The sequence below is a fragment of the Vicia villosa genome, linkage group LG5 (assembly GCF_029867415.1).
Source record: "Vicia villosa cultivar HV-30 ecotype Madison, WI linkage group LG5, Vvil1.0, whole genome shotgun sequence".
NCBI lineage: Eukaryota > Viridiplantae > Streptophyta > Magnoliopsida > Fabales > Fabaceae > Vicia > Vicia villosa.
Window position 1 is genome coordinate 107964484 of NC_081184.1, and position 24364 is coordinate 107988847.

Below are 24364 nucleotides of genomic sequence, written 5' to 3' on the forward strand. Positions count from 1 at the left end.
TTCCTAGTAAATGAAATGATATTATACAATATTCTGAAAATGTAATCAACAATCCATCCCAAGAGATGTATTAAGAAATAACCCTACGGAATATACCGACACAATGGAGAGATCTGTATTTTGACATGAATAAAGACTAAAAAATTATTGAATAATAATTTGGGAAATATCAACATCTTTGCTAACTAGATCCTCCTTTACCATTAGACTCTGTCTAGGGCCAATGACCACTATGTAATGACATATTTTCCTTTCATTTTCACCAAAATAATCCATCTCTTCCTCCAACACTCTTTTATTCTCATTGTGACGCACTTTCAGCAATAGAGTTGTTCTTATATTCATCATATCACACAAGACGCAAACTTTCATTTATCATAAATCACTTTCCAAATCCTATCCTCGAACAAAATAACTACCACCGCATTTATAGGAGTTCTCATCGGTTAACTCTATTTCCTCCCGACAGCACTCAACACATTTCCCACAAGGCATCCATATCTCCATTTCCATCTCGGGACATTCACGGTAAAGTGAATTTCATTTCTTAAACAAAAGGTCATCGGTTAACTTTATATTGTCCCCATAGTACTCAACACATTTCCCACAAGGCATCCATATCTCCATTTCAATCTCAGGACATTCACGGTAAAGTGAATTTCATTTCTAAAATAAAAAGTCATTGGTTAACTTTATTTCGTCCCCACAACACTCAACACATATCCCACAAGGCATCCATATCTCCATTTCCAACTCGGGACATTCACGGTAAAGTGAGTTTCACATTTCCCACATGGCATCCATATCTCCATTTCCATCTCGGGACAATCACGGTAAAGTGAATTTCACGTTTCCCACAAGGCATCCCTATCTCCATTTCCATCTCGGGACAATCACACTGTGTGAATTTCACGTTTCCCACAAGGCATCCATATCTCCATTTCTATCTCGGGACATTCACGGTAAAGTGAATTTCACGTTTCCCACAAGGCATCCATATCTCCATTTCCATCTCGGGACATTCACGGTAAAGTGAATTTCACGTTTCCCACAAGGCATCCATATCTCCATTTCCATCTCGGGACAATCACGGTAAAGTGAATTTCACGTTTCCCACAAGGCTTCCGTATCTCCGTTTCCATCTCGGGACAATCACGGTAAAGTGAATTTTATTTCTTAAACAAAAAGTCAGAAACCGCGTTTAAAAGTGCTATGTTTTAATTCCACTAAATGGATTGTTGTGAAGTGTGGATCAAAGAGAACAAAACAAAATATTCTATTATGTTCAGTATATGTATATGACAAGCCCTATCTAAAAAAGTAAAAATCCGCAGCTGTACTACACAGAACAAATCCAAGGGTTAGGTCTAGGTATATGAACATCAACCGAGTGTTGTTTAGAAAACAAAATCATTTGACAGTGTCATTGTGTTAACAGCTGAACTTTTAATCTATCAGCAATCCAATGTCATTCATGTCATTAGAAGACTAACTTGATCTTGCTAATCTTTTAAGAACTAAATTGAGGGTTTCCAGTTGAATGAATGAACCACTATTTTCTCTATCACAATAACAAAATACTGCCTAATAGGCTAATATATAATAGAACAGACAAGAAAAGCTTATCTGAGATAATCAATCAATAATCCTAAAAATATTCCTAGTAAATGAAATGATATTATACAATATTCTGAAAATGTAATCAACAATCCATCCCAAGAGATGTATTAAGAAATAACCCTACGGAATATACCGACACAATGGAGAGATCTGTATTTTGACATGAATAAAGACTAAAAAATTATTGAATAATAATTTGGGAAATATCAACATCTTTGCTAACTAGATCCTCCTTTACCATTAGACTCTGTCTAGGGCCAATGACCACTATGTAATGACATATTTTCCTTTCATTTTCACCAAAATAATCCATCTCTTCCTCCAACACTCTTTTATTCTCATTGTGACGCACTTTCAGCAATAGAGTTGTTCTTATATTCATCATATCACACAAGACGCAAACTTTCATTTATCATAAATCACTTTCCAAATCCTATCCTCGAACAAAATAACTACCACCGCATTTATAGGAGTTCTCATCGGTTAACTCTATTTCCTCCCGACAGCACTCAACACATTTCCCACAAGGCATCCATATCTCCATTTCCATCTCGGGACATTCACGGTAAAGTGAATTTCATTTCTTAAACAAAAGGTCATCGGTTAACTTTATATTGTCCCCATAGTACTCAACACATTTCCCACAAGGCATCCATATCTCCATTTCAATCTCAGGACATTCACGGTAAAGTGAATTTCATTTCTAAAATAAAAAGTCATTGGTTAACTTTATTTCGTCCCCACAACACTCAACACATATCCCACAAGGCATCCATATCTCCATTTCCAACTCGGGACATTCACGGTAAAGTGAGTTTCACATTTCCCACATGGCATCCATATCTCCATTTCCATCTCGGGACAATCACGGTAAAGTGAATTTCACGTTTCCCACAAGGCATCCCTATCTCCATTTCCATCTCGGGACAATCACACTGTGTGAATTTCACGTTTCCCACAAGGCATCCATATCTCCATTTCTATCTCGGGACATTCACGGTAAAGTGAATTTCACGTTTCCCACAAGGCATCCATATCTCCATTTCCATCTCGGGACATTCACGGTAAAGTGAATTTCACGTTTCCCACAAGGCATCCATATCTCCATTTCCATCTCGGGACAATCACGGTAAAGTGAATTTCACGTTTCCCACAAGGCTTCCGTATCTCCGTTTCCATCTCGGGACAATCACGGTAAAGTGAATTTTATTTCTTAAACAAAAAGTCAGAAACCGCGTTTAAAAGTGCTATGTTTTAATTCCACTAAATGGATTGTTGTGAAGTGTGGATCAAAGAGAACAAAACAAAATATTCTATTATGTTCAGTATATGTATATGACAAGCCCTATCTAAAAAAGTAAAAATCCGCAGCTGTACTACACAGAACAAATCCAAGGGTTAGGTCTAGGTATATGAACATCAACCGAGTGTTGTTTAGAAAACAAAATCATTTGACAGTGTCATTGTGTTAACAGCTGAACTTTTAATCTATCAGCAATCCAATGTCATTCATGTCATTAGAAGACTAACTTGATCTTGCTAATCTTTTAAGAACTAAATTGAGGGTTTCCAGTTGAATGAATGAACCACTATTTTCTCTATCACAATAACAAAATACTGCCTAATAGGCTAATATATAATAGAACAGACAAGAAAAGCTTATCTGAGATAATCAATCAATAATCCTAAAAATATTCCTAGTAAATGAAATGATATTATACAATATTCTGAAAATGTAATCAACAATCCATCCCAAGAGATGTATTAAGAAATAACCCTATGGAATATACCGACACAATGGAGAGATCTGTATTTTGACATGAATAAAGACTAAAAAATTATTGAATAATAATTTGGGAAATATCAACATCTTTGCTAACTAGATCCTCCTTTACCATTAGACTCTGTCTAGGGCCAATGACCACTATGTAATGACATATTTTCCTTTCATTTTCACCAAAATAATCCATCTCTTCCTCCAACACTCTTTTATTCTCATTGTGACGCACTTTCAGCAATAGAGTTGTTCTTATATTCATCATATCACACAAGACGCAAACTTTCATTTATCATAAATCACTTTCCAAATCCTATCCTCGAACAAAATAACTACCACCGCATTTATAGGAGTTCTCATCGGTTAACTCTATTTCCTCCCGACAGCACTCAACACATTTCCCACAAGGCATCCATATCTCCATTTCCATCTCGGGACATTCACGGTAAAGTGAATTTCATTTCTTAAACAAAAGGTCATCGGTTAACTTTATATTGTCCCCATAGTACTCAACACATTTCCCACAAGGCATCCATATCTCCATTTCAATCTCAGGACATTCACGGTAAAGTGAATTTCATTTCTAAAATAAAAAGTCATTGGTTAACTTTATTTCGTCCCCACAACACTCAACACATATCCCACAAGGCATCCATATCTCCATTTCCAACTCGGGACATTCACGGTAAAGTGAGTTTCACATTTCCCACATGGCATCCATATCTCCATTTCCATCTCGGGACAATCACGGTAAAGTGAATTTCACGTTTCCCACAAGGCATCCCTATCTCCATTTCCATCTCGGGACAATCACACTGTGTGAATTTCACGTTTCCCACAAGGCATCCATATCTCCATTTCTATCTCGGGACATTCACGGTAAAGTGAATTTCACGTTTCCCACAAGGCATCCATATCTCCATTTCCATCTCGGGACATTCACGGTAAAGTGAATTTCACGTTTCCCACAAGGCATCCATATCTCCATTTCCATCTCGGGACAATCACGGTAAAGTGAATTTCACGTTTCCGACAAGGCTTCCATATCTCCATTTCCATCTCGGGACAATCACGGTAAAGTGAATTTTATTTCTTAAACAAAAAGTCAGAAACCGCGTTTAAAAGTGCTATGTTTTAATTCCACTAAATGGATTGTTGTGAAGTGTGGATCAAAGAGAACAAAACAAAATATTCTATTATGTTCAGTATATGTATATGACAAGCCCTATCTAAAAAAGTAAAAATCCGCAGCTTTACTACACAGAACAAATCCAAGGGTTAGGTCTAGGTATATGAACATCAACCGAGTGTTGTTTAGAAAACAAAATCATTTGACAGTGTCATTGTGTTAACAGCTGAACTTTTAATCTATCAGCAATCCAATGTCATTCATGTCATTAGAAGACTAACTTGATCTTGCTAATCTTTTAAGAACTAAATTGAGGGTTTCCAGTTGAATGAATGAACCACTATTTTCTCTATCACAATAACAAAATACTGCCTAATAGGCTAATATATAATAGAACAGACAAGAAAAGCTTATCTGAGATAATCAATCAATAATCCTAAAAATATTCCTAGTAAATGAAATGATATTATACAATATTCTGAAAATGTAATCAACAATCCATCCCAAGAGATGTATTAAGAAATAACCCTACGGAATATACCGACACAATGGAGAGATCTGTATTTTGACATGAATAAAGACTAAAAAATTATTGAATAATAATTTGGGAAATATCAACATCTTTGCTAACTAGATCCTCCTTTACCATTAGACTCTGTCTAGGGCCAATGACCACTATGTAATGACATATTTTCCTTTCATTTTCACCAAAATAATCAATCTCTTCCTCCAACACTCTTTTATTCTCATTGTGACGCACTTTCAGCAATAGAGTTGTTCTTATATTCATCATATCACACAAGACGCAAACTTTCATTTATCATAAATCACTTTCCAAATCCTATCCTCGAACAAAATAACTACCACCGCATTTATAGGAGTTCTCATCGGTTAACTCTATTTCCTCCCGACAGCACTCAACACATTTCCCACAAGGCATCCATATCTCCATTTCCATCTCGGGACATTCACGGTAAAGTGAATTTCATTTCTTAAACAAAAGGTCATCGGTTAACTTTATATTGTCCCCATAGTACTCAACACATTTCCCACAAGGCATCCATATCTCCATTTCAATCTCAGGACATTCACGGTAAAGTGAATTTCATTTCTAAAATAAAAAGTCATTGGTTAACTTTATTTCGTCCCCACAACACTCAACACATATCCCACAAGGCATCCATATCTCCATTTCCAACTCGGGACATTCACGGTAAAGTGAGTTTCACATTTCCCACATGGCATCCATATCTCCATTTCCATCTCGGGACAATCACGGTAAAGTGAATTTCACGTTTCCCACAAGGCATCCCTATCTCCATTTCCATCTCAGGACAATCACACTGTGTGAATTTCACGTTTCCCACAAGGCATCCATATCTCCATTTCTATCTCGGGACATTCACGGTAAAGTGAATTTCACGTTTCCCACAAGGCATCCATATCTCCATTTCCATCTCGGGACATTCACGGTAAAGTGAATTTCACGTTTCCCACAAGGCATCCATATCTCCATTTCCATCTCGGGACAATCACGGTAAAGTGAATTTCACGTTTCCCACAAGGCTTCCGTATGTCCGTTTCCATCTCGGGACAATCACGGTAAAGTGAATTTTATTTCTTAAACAAAAAGTCAGAAACCGCGTTTAAAAGTGCTATGTTTTAATTCCACTAAATGGATTGTTGTGAAGTGTGGATCAAAGAGAACAAAACAAAATATTCTATTATGTTCAGTATATGTATATGACAAGCCCTATCTAAAAAAGTAAAAATCCGCAGCTGTACTACACAGAACAAATCCAAGGGTTAGGTCTAGGTATATGAACATCAACCGAGTGTTGTTTAGAAAACAAAATCATTTGACAGTGTCATTGTGTTAACAGCTGAACTTTTAATCTATCAGCAATCCAATGTCATTCATGTCATTAGAAGACTAACTTGATCTTGCTAATCTTTTAAGAACTAAATTGAGGGTTTCCAGTTGAATGAATGAACCACTATTTTCTCTATCACAATAACAACATACTGCCTAATAGGCTAATATATAATAGAACAGACAAGAAAAGCTTATCTGAGATAATCAATCAATAATCCTAAAAATATTCCTAGTAAATGAAATGATATTATACAATATTCTGAAAATGTAATCAACAATCCATCCCAAGAGATGTATTAAGAAATAACCCTATGGAATATACTGACACAATGGAGAGATCTGTATTTTGACATGAATAAAGACTAAAAAATTATTGAATAATAATTTGAGAAATATCAACATCTTTGCTAACTAGATCCTCCTTTACCATTAGACTCTGTCTAGGGCCAATGACCACTATGTAATGACATATTTTCCTTTCATTTTCACCAAAATAATCCATCTCTTCCTCCAACACTCTTTTATTCTCATTGTGACGCACTTTCAGCAATAGAGTTGTTCTTATATTCATCATATCACACAAGACGCAAACTTTCATTTATCATAAATCACTTTCCAAATCCTATCCTCGAACAAAATAACTACCACCGCATTTATAGGAGTTCTCATCGGTTAACTCTATTTCCTCCCGACAGCACTCAACACATTTCCCACAAGGCATCCATATCTCCATTTCCATCTCGGGACATTCACGGTAAAGTGAATTTCATTTCTTAAACAAAAGGTCATCGGTTAACTTTATATTGTCCCCATAGTACTCAACACATTTCCCACAAGGCATCCATATCTCCATTTCAATCTCAGGACATTCACGGTAAAGTGAATTTCATTTCTAAAATAAAAAGTCATTGGTTAACTTTATTTCGTCCCCACAACACTCAACACATATCCCACAAGGCATCCATATCTCCATTTCCAACTCGGGACATTCACGGTAAAGTGAGTTTCACATTTCCCACATGGCATCCATATCTCCATTTCCATCTCGGGACAATCACGGTAAAGTGAATTTCACGTTTCCCACAAGGCATCCCTATCTCCATTTCCATCTCGGGACAATCACACTGTGTGAATTTCACGTTTCCCACAAGGCATCCATATCTCCATTTCTATCTCGGGACATTCACGGTAAAGTGAATTTCACGTTTCCCACAAGGCATCCATATCTCCATTTCCATCTCGGGACATTCACGGTAAAGTGAATTTCACGTTTCCCACAAGGCATCCATATCTCCATTTCCATCTCGGGACAATCACGGTAAAGTGAATTTCACGTTTCCGACAAGGCATCCATATCTCCATTTCCATCTCGGGACAATCACACGGTAAAGTGAATTTCACGTTTCCCACAAGGCATCCATATCTCCATTTCCATCTCGGGACATTCACGGCAAAGTGAATTTCATTGCTTAAACAAAAAGTCATAAATCGCGTTCCTAATTCAAGTTCCGCTAAACTGTAAACCAACTTATAAGTTATAGTCCAGGCAATACTGAAAAGTTAAGCAGATAATTAATTGGTTCCTATACTTGTGTGATTCAGAAAGCCGCCAAAAAGGGATTTTACTATCTTACCAACACTCAAATATAAAAATTATCAAAACAAAATTAAGATTGCTAGCTCTGACACCAGACATGACATCATTGAACTTAATCACAAGTGTAGTGTCGCTTCCGTATCCGACAAAGACACGCTTTTTTTTTTCAAAAGTGCAACAATTAACAGAAACGCAAAAAACAATCAGCGTCCACAAAACCCTATCAATTAATCCTCATCCAATAAAACTGAAACCAATAAAGAAAACACAAGAATTGCATCGTAAAGAAATTACCGGAACATATTTAAATTTCCTCCGGGGAGGCTCTTCCACCGGTTCAATCTGCGCGTCCTTAACGTTCCCATTACTTCCGTTATTGTTGGCGTTCTGGCTTTCAGTAATAGTGGTCCACTTATAAAGAAGAAGAAGATGAGAATCGTTATTATAAGTATTGTTAGAAGAACCGCGATTGTGATTGGTGTTGTTCTTGGAATTAGAAGAAGCGGAAGAAGGTGAAACGTGAACCCATTTCTTCTTCCACTTTCTCACCGGTCTAGTGAAAACCGTTGCCGGTCCGTAACGGGTCGAGGACCGCCCCAGTCGGGCCCCAACTCCTTCCATGGTAACTAACCATATCCGCCTGGACCTCCGATCCACCTCTAACAATGACGAATTTTTGGTTTTTTTTCTAAATTTTGGGAATTTGGTTTTTGAAGTCTCGATCTTGCTCTTTACGAAAACCTTTTGTCTCTCTCTCTCTAAAGAGTACTAGTTAAAGAATGTGATGTTTAGTTTCCAGGTTTTGGGATTGGGATGGTTCACGTTTGTGGTTCGTTGTGTTGTAGCCAATCGGGACCGTCCATGCTTTTTTTACTCAAGAGAGATATATTTATGAATTTAATTTTTAGTTCCCGTCAAAAATCAAAAATGAATCTAATTTTTATGTTGGATTAGTCTGAAAAAATTTATAACAATCTAATTTTATAGATTTTATTAAATAAAATAAAATATTTATAAAAATCTGATGATGATTAGAATTAATTAACTGTATATAATATTTTATACTTTAAATATTTACATATAGATTAATAAAATTTTATATGATAATTGGCATAGTTGAACTAGTATGTCTTAAATGAGTTAAATAATGTAAATCTAGGAAAATTTGTTATTTTGAAAATCACAAAAATACTATTTTGTTATTTTAGTCTAAATTTATAAGTAGGGGACAAAAAATGTATTTTGTAGTTTTTTCCAACTCACTTTTTCACTTTCCATTTTTTCACTTTTCACTTTTTTTTTCACTTTTCACTTTTTAATCACAAATTTCAATATGTATTTGGTACTACAGAACTTTTTTGAGCAGATGATAGTTTACATATATAGACTAGATACATCAACAAATGAATTGAACTAAAAAAAATTAAATTTGCTTATAATAGTGATTTTAGGGTGTTTTTATCTACAAAAAGTCTAAATTATGCTACCTTCGCTCATCATACATGCAACAATTTCGTTCTATAATTCTAAATCTTCAATAGTATGAATAATAAGTTCATGTTTCATGAAACATGGATATTAAGAATTATGGTTAGGTCTAATTCATTCCTACAAAATCGGTGGTTTGTAGGGTAAGAATTTCTTCCACTTATAAGTACATGTTAAGCATATGTTCAAGTCATATATTGTCCAATAAAAAACTAACAATTAAGATATTACAAGACATCGCAATAAACATATCAAGCAAAATCCTAAATTAAAATGAAATAAGAACAAAAAAACTAGTAAACAAATCCCCAATTTCTAATAATAATTTTTTGCATCCCTTCACCCTAAAAAATAACCCCTTTTCTAAAAAGCAATCAAAAGCCAGATTAAGCATTGACCTTGTAATAAATCATAAATCAGTAATCAAGAATTAAACATTTACCATCTAATGAATCACTGATTAGAATCCAAATCAAATAGCTGACTAGATCAGAGATACCGTATCAAAAGGAAAACAACGAATTCACAAACAAAAACACAAAGCAATACGAAAAAAACCAAAAAACGTGAAGTAACTGACTGGTTTTAGGTCCGGCAGGGTGATTCCAAAAGGCTTGAAGCATTCAAGTCGCCATGAAAAGAATCCTTCTTATCTTCTCCGATTGAAATTGAATTGGATTTGATTTAAGCTTCTTACTCAACTTAGAAACTATATTAATTTTAATGCTATTAAAAATTTTATGGGTCATGATAACCTCTAAGAACATTCTTTAAAAATTCAAAATAAAAAAATATTATAATGAGTTGAATTTATGTATTTTTTTTAAAAATTATTATTTTTTAAATGAACTAGTGGCCAAGATATCATGCTTTAAAAATGAATAATTGACGTATCATATTCATAGGTTAATATTTTTGTACAATTATTTAAGTATTTTTATTTTTCTATTAAAAAATATTTTCATACTCCTAAAACTTTCGTTAACTTTTTTTTTATACTAAAATCTAAATCCTCGTGAAACACACTCTTAATTTTATATATAATATGTAAAGTTGGTATTGTAAAATGTAGTTTGAAATAGCTTTTTTTTCAACCAATGCACGGCTACATACATGTCTTTCTACCATGGAAAACTAGAAGCTACAAAAGAGAGTTATCGTGATTTTTCACCGTAGTTTTTTATTCATCACTGCTAAACCAAACATGCACTTAATGATATTTATTTATTTTGTATGCACAAATCAGTTTAAATCGTCTATTGCTTTTGAGAATTTTCGTGTGTCAGTCGATTTAGATTTTTTTTTTCGTCTTACACTTGTTAGGTCATGATTCATGAGATAATGGTGTAAATATCGTCTACTACTACTTGATTTTTTATTATAAGTTATTTTGAACTTCTCACACACATGTTAAAAAAATTTATTATATAAAAATAAAAAATTATGAAGGTTTTTCTAAATTTATCTTCATGATAATTGAAAGAAGATAGAATAATAAATATTTAAAGATATAATAGATAAAATATTATTAATTATTCATCGAAATTGTAAAATAATTTATATTTAAATACAATTTTTTTCTAAAGCGACTTATAATAAAAAATGAAGGGAGTAATATTTAAAAATAGTAAAATTGTACTATCTTTGAATTAAATTAAAATTCTTAAATATAAATATATAAAATGGATATCTTTAAATGAAAATTCGTAAAGATAAATATATAAAATGTATCAATTGTTTGTTGGTTCAATGAAAATTAACGCAGTGATAATTGACGATGTATTTGGTAGATAAGATTATGGTTTGATTCCTGCAACTGTGATCGAAAGAGGACATCACAACTTTGATGAAAATTTGATAAATATTAATTTCTTTTAATAAATATGAAAACAAATAATAAATAAAAAGTTAAAAAAAATATTAATGAAAAAGAAATAGAAATGAGTGCACTATAATATAATGGATAAAATTAATAATAAAATCAAAGTTTTCTGTTGGGCAAATTGATAAACAAAATAAATAATGTTATTATTTAAATTTTATTACTCTTCTGAATGCTTGGAGTGAGTTGTTAAAATAATAATTGATCTTTAATTTAATGATCGCATATTTTTCCTTGGTTATAAAACTTTGATAGTGTTATGAACTAAATAAAACTATATAGAGATCAAAAGAGGAAGAGAAAAGAAAAGGCAATATTATTATATTCTTCAAAAGGGTGAACTTTACATTGTAATGTGGGTTTTATTTATAGGACCCAAGGGAGATGAAAAATCATATTCATTAAGGTGGAATAAGAAGATGAACAACAAGAAGAAGGATGGACATCCGCTATCATAAATATTCATAACACTCCCCCTTCGATGTCCATTGAGGATATGCCTCGTTAAAACCTTACTAGAAAAAACTCAGTGGAAAAAAATCTAGTGAAGGAAAAAGAGTACAATATCCTTTCATTTCTCCCCCTCAGTTGAATGGTCACTTTTTCTATGAAGATTAATCTTGTGTACTGGTTGATTAAAAATTCTACTTGGGAGTGACTTTATGAAAAAGTCTGCAAGGTTATCACATGAACAGATTTATTGGATACTTATATCACCATTCTTTTGGATATCATGAGTAAAAAAGAACTTTGGGGAAATGTGTTTTGTCCGGTCTCCTTTAATGTAACCATTTTTCAATTGAGTGATGCATGCAGTATTATCTTCATATATGATTGTTGTATTTAATTTTTCAAAAGATAAACCACAAGTATTTTAGATGTGCTGAATTAAGGATCTCAACCAAACGCATTCTCGACTTGCCTCACGTAATGCTAAAAGTTCTGCATGATTAGATGATGTTGCTGCTTTGGTTTATTTCACCGATCTCCATGAAATAGATGTACCCCCACATGTAAACAAATAACCTGTTTGTGATATACCATTATGAGGATCTGACAAGTAACATGCATCTACATAACCTGTTAATTCGAATCTGGTACTTTTGTATAAAACAAACTCATGTCTATTGTACCTCCAAGGTAACTAAGTATATGCTTGATTCTGTTCCAATGTCTTTGTGTAAGTGAAGAACTGTGTCTTGCTAATAGATTTACAACAAATGATATATCAGGACGTGTATAATTAGCAAGGTACATTAGTGCTCCAATTGCACTGAGATATGGTACTTCAGGACCAAGCAATTCTTCATCCTTTTCTTGAGGTTTGAAAGGATCTTTCTCCATATCTAATGATCTAACAACCATTGGAGTAGACAACGGGTGACATTTGTCCATATAGAAGCGTTTTAACACTTTTCTACATAGCCTTCTTGAAGTACAAATATTCCTTTGTCCAAATGTTCAATTTGCAGACCTAGACATAATTTTGTCTTTCCTAAGTCCTACATCTCAAACACTTTCTTTAAACAATTCATAGCTTTTGGGAGCTCTTAAGAAGTTCCAATAATATTTATGTCATCCACATAGACAACTATTATTGCGAATTCCTTTCCTAATCTTTTTATAAAAATACAAGGACAAATGGAGTTATTTGTATATACTTCTCTAAGCAAATATTCACTTAGACGATTATACCACATTCGTCCAGATTGTTTCAGCCCGTAGAGAGACTTGTTCAATCTAATAGAGTAGCGTTCTCGAGATTCAGAGTTGTGTGCATCTGGTATATTGAACCCTTCAGGAAGTTTCATGTAAATTTTACTATCAAGTGAACCATACATATAAGCTATTACAACATCTATCATGTGCAAATTAAGCCCTTCATATGCTACTAGGATTATTAGATATTGAAAAGTGCTTGCATCCATTACAGGTGAATATGTCTGATCAAAATCAATTCTTGGTCTTTGGGAAAATCCTTGTATCTCATAATTTCACCTTTTTCATCTCGTTTTCATATAAAAACCCATCTGTATCAAACTGACTTCACACCTTCAGGTGTTTGGACTACAGGTCCAAAAACTTGTCTTTTGTAGAGCGAGTTTAATTCTGCTTCAATTGCATCTTTCCATTTTGGCCAGTCCTCACTTTGTCTACAAATTTGGATAGATGTTGGTTCCTCATCCTCTTTGCCATTTATCTCATTTAACGCTTATTGTATGCAAAAACATCATCAATGTCGACTTCGTTTCGGTTCCATTGTATTCCATTTTGGACATAATTTATCAAGATCTCTTTATTTTCATGAGTTTCAGGTACCTAATCAATCTCTTATAGAGATGAAATGTTTATTATGTCTGACGATTCTTTTAGATTTTCTATATCCTCACTTGGGCCATCTTTATTCTTAGCTCCCTTTCTTGTTCGAGGATTTTTATCTTTGGAACCAATTGGCCTGCCACGCTTCAGACGTGGTTATTGGATTGTCCAACAGGGATATCAATTTTTATTGGAGCATTTGCAGCTGGTATATGTGATTTAGTCACACCTTTTGGATCAGTGAATGTATTTGGCAATTGATTTGCTAAGTTTTGCAGCTGAATTATCTTTTGAATTTCTAGTTCACATTGTTTTGTTCAATGATCAAGATGAGATAATGATAATTCATTCCAACTAATCTCTTTTTCCAGCTTCTTATTCTCTCCCCCTAATGCTGGAAAATTTGATTCATCAAAATGACAATCAGCGAAGCGAGCAGTGAATAAATCTCCTGTTGTTGGTTCAAGGTACTTTATAATATACGGAGATTCATATCCAACATATATTCCCATCCTCCTTTGAGGATCCATCTTATTGCGCTGTGGTAGAGAAATTGAAACATACATCGCACATCCAAAAATTATTAGATGGGAAATATTAGGTTGTTTACCAAAAAATAATTGTAAAGGGGAAGAGGTCTGGTAACTCGTTGGCCTGATGCGAATTAATGTTGCATCATGCAAAATTGCATGTCCCCAAGCTGAAACTAGGAGTTTGCATCTTATAATCAGTGGTCTTGCAATTAATTTTATTCATTTAATAAATGATTATGCAAGTGCATTTTGTGTATGAACATGTGCTACTGGGTGTTCAATGTCAAGCCCAATAGACATACAATACTCATTAAATGCTTGAGATGAAAATTCTGCAGCATTATCAAGATAAATTTTCTTGACAGGATAATCCTGGAAATGAGCTCTTATTCGAATCAGTTGAGCTAGCAATCTCGCAAACTCCTAGTTGTGAGTTGACAACAAACAAACATGTGACCATCTAGTTGATGCATCAATTAAAACCATAAAATATCTAAATGGTCCACATGATGGATGTATTGGCCCAGAAATATCACCATGTAAACGCTCTAAAAAACTGATAGATTCATTTCCAATTTTTGATGGTGATGGCCGAATTATCAACTTCCCCTGCGAGCAAGAGCTGCAAGAGAACTTATTTGATTGAATAATTTCCCTACTCATTAATTGATGACCGCATGAATTTTCAAAGATGTTTCGCATTATTATATAACCGGGATGGCCTAACCGGTCATGCCAAATTAGAAATTTATCATTAGTTGTAAACTTCTGGTTTACAGTTGTATGTGCTTCAGTTGTACTAATATAAGTGTAGTACAAGCCATGGGATAAAGTCGGTAGTTTTTCCATTACACATTTTATGTTTGAATTGTATTTTGTAATACAAAGATGTCCAATCTCTCCATCATCTCCTGTTTCAATATGGTATCCATTTAGGCGGATATCTTTGAAACTTAATAAATTTATATGGGACTTGGGGAATATAATGCATTATCAATGTGCAATATTGTTCCACCATGTAACAACATATGGGCTCTTCCGGAGCCTTTGGTTATTTTTGAGGTGACAGATATAGTACTGACATCAGTCTTTCGATTCACTAAATTAGAGAAATATCTTTTATGCTTGAGAATTGTGTGGGTTGTTGCATTGTCAGCAAGACGCATATTTTCATTACTAGAGCTAGTGTCCATATTCATTCTAAAAACAATAATAATTTTTTTAACAATAAGTTATAAGCGCCCATAAAAAAACATAGGTTATTTAAATAGTAAATTATGTAAACAAACAAGTAGGAAACACACTATATTATTATTAGAAAATAAAATTTAAAACACCCATAAAACTTAAAAATAAAATTTCCATAAATTTTATTTCTTGACACTTCCATCTCCAATAAGGAGATCAAATTCAAACTTTCACTAATATGACACAAATTTAATTGCACTTCCACGAGTGGATGTTAGAGCAAAAACTGACCAAAATTCGTTCAGACAATTTTTAAAGGCAAGTTCCACTGGTCGATGTATAGTGAAAAAATTGACCAAAATTCCTTCAGACAGATTTGAAATCAATTTCCACTTTTGTCTATAGGTACTTTTATCCTCTTTAACTTTGTCATATTGGAACAACACCCATGAAAATTATTGTTCATAATTTCCAACATCTATCATTTATTTTCATGACATTAGAAATTTGGACATGTATATACTTTTCAAGTAATGCTGACTTTAACAAAAAAAAATTCTCAACTTTTTCTATGAGAAACAAAAAAAATTATGATCCATCTTAAACGAAAAATAATAAATACAACATTACGATTTCTTCAAGAACTATACAATATTATTTTGCTATCCTTCGGAGATGCTTTGCTTTTGTTACAAACAATGATCTAAAAATTATAACCATCCTTCTGGGATGTAAGAAGTCATTTCATCCTTTGACACAATCAAATTTATTTGTGCACTATCCATCATAATTAGAATCATTGTAAAGCAACACATGTTATCCATAACTTTAACAACATAAACTCATCTTACTTTGAGTTACTACCTGAGATTTTTTTTATATTATTCTTAAACATACATCAATTCTATGACAAATAAAGTTACATAATCTTAAACATAAAATTATAATAAAATCATTGTACAATAAAATTACAATAAAATTGCAGAATTTTAAATGTTCTAACATGATTATATTTACCGAATATCATAAATATAATAAAATGATCTCCTCAAAATCATACTTGAGAACTTCGTGCTGATAACATGTTATGAACTAAATAAAACTATATAGAGATCAAAAGAGGAAGAGAAGAGAGAAAACAATATTATATTATATTCTTTAAAAGGGTAAACTTTACATTGCAATGTGGGTCTTATTTATAGGACCCAAGGGAGATGAAAAATCATATTAATTAAGGTGGAATAGGAAGATGAATAACAACAAGAAGGATGAACATCCACTATCATAAATATTCATAACAGATAGAAAATTTAGAGGATTTTTCTCCACTATTCTATTGAGTGATGACCCCTAAGTGGAGTCACAAAACTTAAAAGAAAAAGAATCAATGTCTTAAAAGTAATGGATTTGGTTGGTATTGGCCCTTGTGTATAAGAAAGGAAAGGAGATTTGAAATTACTAATCAGAAAAGAAAGGAGATTTGAAATCACTAATTATTTTGATATATTTTATAAGGAGTTTTAATTTTTCTAAAATTGTTTTTATATTTTCTTTTCATGAAGTGTTCTTTTGTTGTTTAATTTCCACCTTTAATAATGGTGGTAGTTTCCTCATGTTATTATAAATTTTTTTCTCTGTTTCTGTGTATTTATCATTTTAAATAGTAAGAGATTTTCTTATATTAGGTTATGTGATTTTTGTTTTCTCACTTTTAAAAAAGGATTTTCATATTAAAAATTTGATGTTTTTAATGTGATTTTGTGATTATTATTGTGATTTGAAGTTGGGTATCGTGGTTGTGTGGTTGTGTTTAATTGTTTAGGTGTGAGAATTTTTTTTTTGAATCAATAAAATATTGGATTAATTCAAAAAACAAAAACAAAACAAGGTGATCACTAAGGATCCAACCTATACCAAACTCTTACAATAAGAGTTGAGCTATGTAATCTCTATATTTTCTAATCCTCCATCCCCTATGTATGATGGTATCTTTGATGTTATTTACAACAATGTTTCTATCATAAGTATGTCCAAAGCAAGTGTCATTCCTATATTTCCAACAATAGTAAATTGTTTCTGCTATAGCCAATTTCATCATGCCACACTTCTTCCCTTTACCACTGCAGTACCTAGAGATCCATTTGACTTCACTATGCCACTGAAGAGGAACACGAATCACCCCAATCCACTGCATGATACTCTGCCAAATGAACTTCATGGGATCACAATAAAACAGCAAATGCTCTAGTGTTTCTTCTTCATAGCAGAAACAACATTTAGTGTTTATATCCATACCAAACTTCTTCAATCTAGTTTTAGTTGCCAGTCTTGGTGACAAGTCATCCAGAGATAGAACGAAGCACGTGGTCTAGCAATGTTACCTGCCAGCAGAATATACCAATCAACATTTGGATCCTGCTGCATCATCCCTTTATACATATCACCCATCTTGAATTTTTTCTCCACCATGATTTTCTCCCATCGCAACTGCAGCACAGTTGTGTGAGTTCTAGCATTTAAGATACCTTTGCAAATCCAGGAAGCATTATTGGGAATAATCATATGCATCAAATCTCTCTCTTTGATGAAGTAAGTGTGTATCCATTTCACCCATAAGCAGTCAGTCTTCATCTTCAGGTCCCAAAGAAGCTTCATCATAGTAATTATGTTCCAACTATCCAGATCAATCACATTATAACCTCCTTTGACTCGACGTTTACACATCGTCTTCCAAGCAACCGGAATTTTTCTACTAGGAGTAGTGCCCCCAGTCCATACAAAAGTCCTACAAACAATTTGGATTTTCTGCAGCACACTCTTGGGAATAGGAAAACATTTAAGCCAATAGTTGGCTATGGCAAAAATCACACTTTGCACCAGTTGCACCATGACAGCTTGACGAAGCAATCTAGAATTCCAGTGTTGATGCTTATGAAGAATCTTTTCAATTAGGGGAAGATAATGAGCTACTAAGAGTCTCTTGCAAGTAAGAGGTACACCAAGGTACCTAAAAGGCAGAGTTCCTTCTCTAAACCTAGTCACATCCAGAATTTGTTGCTATGTATCCTCCTCTATAGACCCCATGTATACATAGCATTTCATGGGATTTACATTCAGACCTGTAGAAGCAGAGAAAACCTGAAGAGTGTGACTCATCATTTGAAAAAATTCAATATCTCCTCGAGCAAAGAGCAGAACATCATCTGCAAAAGTCAGATGTGTAAGAGCCAGTTTCTTACATCTGGAGTGATGATGAAATTTAGGATCTGACTGCATTTGGTGGAGTAATCTGCTCATGTACTCCATAGCAATCACAAACAGGTAGGGTTATATAGGATCACCCTGCCTTATGCCCCTAGCTGCTCTTAGCATTTGAGAGTGATCTCCATTGATGTTGTATCTATAAGTCACAGTAGTAACACCATTCATGATCCAGTTAACAAATTGGTCAGGTATACCTATCTCATGAAGAATAGTGTCCAAGGCCTTCCAGTTCAGCATATCATATGCTTTTTGTAAGTCTAATTGAATCATACATCTAGGGGTTCCTTGCTTCCTAATATAGCCTTTGATTATCTCATAAGCCAGAAGGATATGTTTGTGGACTTGTTACCCTGGTATGAATGCAGCTTGGTTGAGCCCAATGATGGAACCAATGACTTTGGCCAGTCTGTTGGTTAACACTTGGAGTATAATTTGTACACTATGGAGCAGCAAGCTATGGGTATATAATCTTTAGGATTCTTTGCATCTGTAGTTTTGGGCAGAAGGGTTACTAGGGTGCTATTAAACCCTTTGAACATAGTGTTGTGCCTGAACCAATAAGAGATAGTATTCACCACATCCTTCTTAATAGTGTCCCAACAACTCTTGAAAAATTTGGCATTATAACCATCTAGCCCAGGTGCCTTAGAATCCCCCATGCCTTTCAGAGCATCATGAATTTCCTTCTCTTGAATCTCCTGAATCATTTCATGTCTCAGCTCAAGGGATAACTGTCTGCCTTTCCTCATAACACTAATGTCCACATGCTGAATGTTCATATCTTCTCTGCCCATGAGATCCCCATAATATATCAGCACTTCCTCTTTTATCTCCTCATTAGAGACTATGTCAGTGCCATCATGTTTACCCAACATTATTCTTTTAGTCTTGTTTTTGCTTTTGAGGGAAGCATGGAAGTAATGATTATTACCATCTCCTAGTTTTATCCAATCTACTTTAGCTTTCTGCTGCAGCACCTTCTCCTCAATCTCTTGCCAGTTGATAATCTCATCAGAAACTTTCTTAATGCTCTTCATAATATTAGTATTCATATGATCATTAGTCTGGCTTTGTTGTAACTGCTTCAGCTCATCTCTAGCTTTCAGAATGGATCTCTGAATATCAGTCAGTGGCTTACTCATCTTCTTAAGAATAGGCTTGAGTCTCTTAATTTTTTCCCACAGGATGTGGGGAGGGCTGCCATTAATAGGTACATTCAAGCTCTAGGCAACTTCTTCCTGAAATCCCTCTAATTCAACAGTATGATTCACAAATTTAAAATGGCTCCTTTTTTTAGTGTGTTGGGAATCCCTGCAAAGCTGCAGCGTTACATGGTCATAAATATGAGGAGGGAGATGCCTCAGTGTCATATCCATTATCTGGAACCATGCTACATTCCCTAACACCCTGTCAATCCTGGAGAAAATAGGATCCCTCTCATGCTTGTTATGCCATGTATAATAGTCTCCTTGATTGTCCATTTCAGTCAAACTACACATATCCATCATGGTCTGCAAATCAATAAACTCTTTTTCAGTTACCATATTACCACCTATTATATCTTTACTCCTTAGAACATTATTGTAGTCTCCAATAATTCACCAAGGCTCATCATCATTTCTAGGTAGGTTACCAATATCCTGCCATAGCCTCCTTCTGTGAACCAGGGTATTCATAGCATATGTAACACCCCGATATCCGCTGCACGCATCAACCGTGTCGGCCAAACGAGCATGTTACCGGCTTAATCAATAATCCCCCCTAGGTCCGCTTATCGGCTGCCTAGGAAATATTGTTTTTGCCTCCCGCCGGAATCGAACCATGTACCTAGGGGTTAAGTACATATTCATAGCAATTCCTGCTACCACTTGAGCTAGTAGCTCAATTGGTAGCAGGAATTGCTATGAATATGTACTTAACCCCTAGGTACATGGTTCGATTCCTGCGGAAGGCAAAAACAATATTTCCTGGGCAGCCGATAAGCGGACCTAGGGGGGATTATTGATTAAGCCGGTAACATGCTCGGTTGGCCGACACGGTTGATGCGTGCAGCGGATATCGGGGTGTTACATATGGTCAATTGGTAGCAGGAATTGCTATGAATATGTATTTAACCCCTAGGTACATGGTTCGATTCCTGCGGGAGGCAAAAACAATATTTCCTGGGCAGCCGATAAGCGGACCTAGGGGGGATTATTGATTAAGCTGGTGACATGCTTGGTAGGCCGGAAGCCCTGCGGGGTAAGCGGAAATCCAGGGTGTTACAGCATACACAACAGTCAGGTTAAATTTTAAATTTCCAGAGGGATTTGTAACCCTACAATGGATCATTTGATCAGTGCAGCTAGTGACACTTATATCAGTGCTCAGGGGGTTCCAACTCAACCATATTCTTCCATTCTCATGATTATTATAGTTGTCAACATAATGTTCATGAAGCCTCAACTTTCTCCTAATTAAGTCAGCCTTGGCCCTTTTGACTCTAGTTTCTAATAAAATGCAAATGTATGGTTGTAAATTCAAGAGATAGGAGCTAATCTCTCTCGACTTACCAACCTTATTGAGCCCCATCGCATTCTAGGAAACTAGCATGGATCTAGTTCTTCTTGCCCTATGGGGTCAATCCAATCCCCTAAAGCATTGAAAACATTACTACATTGAACTTGATTAGCAATCTTACCTCTGTTTCTGCTAGTCCCATGCCCTATGCTACCTCCTTTGGGAGATGACCATTCTACTGCTCCAGACTTGTTTATGATTACCACATCCTTAGGCGTGTCATCAACTGGTGTTTGCTCTGGCTCTTTACTAGTCTCAGCTACAGTCTCTTTACCAGTATCTTCAGTGGTTTGTTTCTACTTAGGCTTCCATTGTGGAATTATGCGCTTGGTAGCACAATTATGCCTAAACTTTTGACATCTCCCACAGAACTTAGGCATCCACTCATACTCTATGGCCTGTTTGACTTTTTTCCCCTCATGATTATGTATAGTGATCTCCTTAGGCACTTGTTGAGTAGCATCAATTTCTATGAGTATCCTGGCATACGAAGCTCTCAATTTCTGGGCAGTGCATTCATCTATGACCACCGGTGTAACAATAGCACTACCAATCTTGTTCAGGCTCTTAGCTCCCCATAGTTCCAATGGTAGTTGTGGTAGCTTCACCCAAATCGGAATGGTTCGCAACATGTCATTCTTCATATTGAAACCAGGCTTCCAATCTCTTAAGAGCATAGGCATGTTCCTTATTGTATAAGGTCCATTCATTAGTATCTCCTCCTTCTTCTTGATTGACTTGAATCTCATGATGAAGTATCCATCATCGTGGTAGAGAAGATCTAGTAATTGAACCGTATTCCAATTTCGTATCATGAATTGTTCCACCATGTTCATACTCAGTTCTCCCCCTAATACGTACATTATCAATGCTGAATCCCAGTATAGAATCTCCGATTCAATATCCGATTTCTCAATTTCAACTATGATTTCTCCATTAACAACTGAAGGTGCTACAAATTCAAGATTCATACCATTGGCAGGTTTGCAATTGTTGCTGATGACATCCACCCATAGTTTGCGTGGTTCTTCAGGTGAAGATTTAGGGTTAGCCTCTGTTTTCAATCTCTCATCATCATTGATATTCTTCTCTATGCTATTGTTGCTACGGTTCCCCTCAATGCTATCAGTCGATGGCATGGTGATCTCCGTTGTCTCTTCTTTCTCAATTTGCGGTTGCTCCGATGGATTCTGCAGCGTCGGAGGCCCCAAGATTCGCGGGGGTCTCCCCCGTCCCCGACCTCTCCCTTTTCTGGTCACCATCTACCATGGTGTGAGAAAATATTTCATCTTAAATATTATATACCATAGATTTGTTATAATTTAATAAAAAGCAATATAATATAGGAGTAAAGATGAATGAGAGAAAATAGAAGAGAAAAATAATATTGTATTGTTCTCATTATCAGTGTCGATTTCAAATATAATGAGTCCTATTTATAGGACATATGTAATAAATAGAAATTAATATGAAATCTCCTAATTGATGAACATCCATAATCATGCCATCTATAACACTCCCTCTTAGATGTACATAAAGAATATGCCTAGATACAAGGGAATTCTTCAGAAAAAATGGTGTCTTCGAGACCACCAGCCGAATCCAAGACACATGTAGCTGGAATAACTTTTTCTTCCCCCGTTCGTGCCAAGGAAAACATCCTATCTCTTCAAACTTCTAATAAGATACCTCTGTCTGGCGCGCATCATTCCCTCCTTTCCTTTCTATCATTAGAAGCAAAGAAAGGCATGAAAAAAAATGGATCTCTTTAGAAGAGATAAAACCTCCTATAATAATAACATAATGAGATGGTTTAGATCAATCCTTACCCGATAATTTAGGATTTAGTAGACGATTAAATCTGGTTGTTAGGAAGATTAAAAAGATAAAAGACAACATCAAATCATGTTTAGGTATTTATAAGATGTTTCTTTTGTTCTTTCGAGGCAATCGGAAAAGAAAGAAATAGCCAATAAAGTCAAGATAATCATGTATTTACAATCTTTTTTTATTCTTTTATTAACTACTTTTTGTGTAGGATTCCATTCGACTCATGGTTGGTTCTTTTTTATTTTAGATTGTATTGCTCTTGCCATGCTGATTCATTTTCTAGTGCCATGATCATTCATTTTCTAGCCCGTCTTTTGAATGAATTAACAGACCTTTTTCCTCCGTGGAGTGAGATCATCACGAGAAGGTTTTAGAAAACCGCGGTTCTTATGTCTTAATTTGGAATTTAATATTCCTCCTTGTATTCTAAAAAAAATACTCCATGCCGAAAAGAATAGAGCTTAACTTCAACACTTGGCTTTCTCCGGCGCATATTAGCTTAGCTACGCTTAATAGGCTAACTCCCTCTCAGGCGGCCATCGATCCCTGATTGAACCGAAGCTTACTTCCTTTTTCTCGGGATATTTCTCTTTCTTCCGGGAAAGGGAACAACACCCTACTATGAACTTTTTCAAAGGTCAGCTAGGAAAGGGGGTGGCCACTATTCTTAGTAGAAGATGGAAGTTTAGAGGATCCAGAGAGCTAAGATTCAATAACAAAAACGACTCACCTTCCTAAGGATAAATAGAAAAATTAAAATAGTTTTCTTATTCATTTTTTTTCGTACTGATTCGATGCGGGAATATCCCTCATTCTATATGCGAAAAAACCTACTTTATCTAATACACCCTTATTTAGGTAGGAAGAGGCTGAGGATAAGACGGTAGACACAAAATGACTCAAATAATTACATAGAAAAGAACGAATAGCTACTAGAATAGCTCTTAATGCCGCATCTCTTCCTAGACTGGGACCTTTTATCTTGACTTTTGCTCGTTGCATGCCTTGATTGACTACTATTTAAATAGCATTTCCTGCTGCTGTTTCAGCGGAAAATGGTTTCAGCGGAGGACTAATAAAGGCTTCACAAGAACCGAAGGTTGCACTACGTTTAGGGATTGGTCTTCCTGTTCTTTCTCAGTCGCCCTTACCTCGGACGACTGGGTCAGTCGATTGAAGGAGCAGGGAAGAGACGAACCAAAATATTATCCATTTATAGATGGAGCCTTGACCTCCGCTAGGTCTAGAGGGAAATGATTTTACTAAGTTAATTCTTAGAAAACACTCAATCAAACCATTTGT

At 35.0% G+C, this 24364-nt stretch overlaps 2 protein-coding genes across 2 annotated transcripts; both read right to left on the reverse strand.

Annotated features, from left to right (window-relative positions):
• Window positions 1-8233: 8233 nt before the first annotated feature.
• On the reverse strand, window positions 8234-8620 carry LOC131605134 (uncharacterized). Its single transcript, XM_058877528.1, has one exon. It carries the CDS (start codon window positions 8618-8620, stop codon window positions 8234-8236), a length of 387 nt encoding a protein of 128 aa, XP_058733511.1.
• A 12908-nt stretch (window positions 8621-21528) lies between these two features.
• LOC131605135 (uncharacterized) lies at window positions 21529-22494 on the reverse strand. Its single transcript, XM_058877529.1, has one exon. It carries the CDS (start codon window positions 22492-22494, stop codon window positions 21529-21531), a length of 966 nt encoding a protein of 321 aa, XP_058733512.1.
• Between the last annotated feature and the right edge of the window lie 1870 nt (window positions 22495-24364).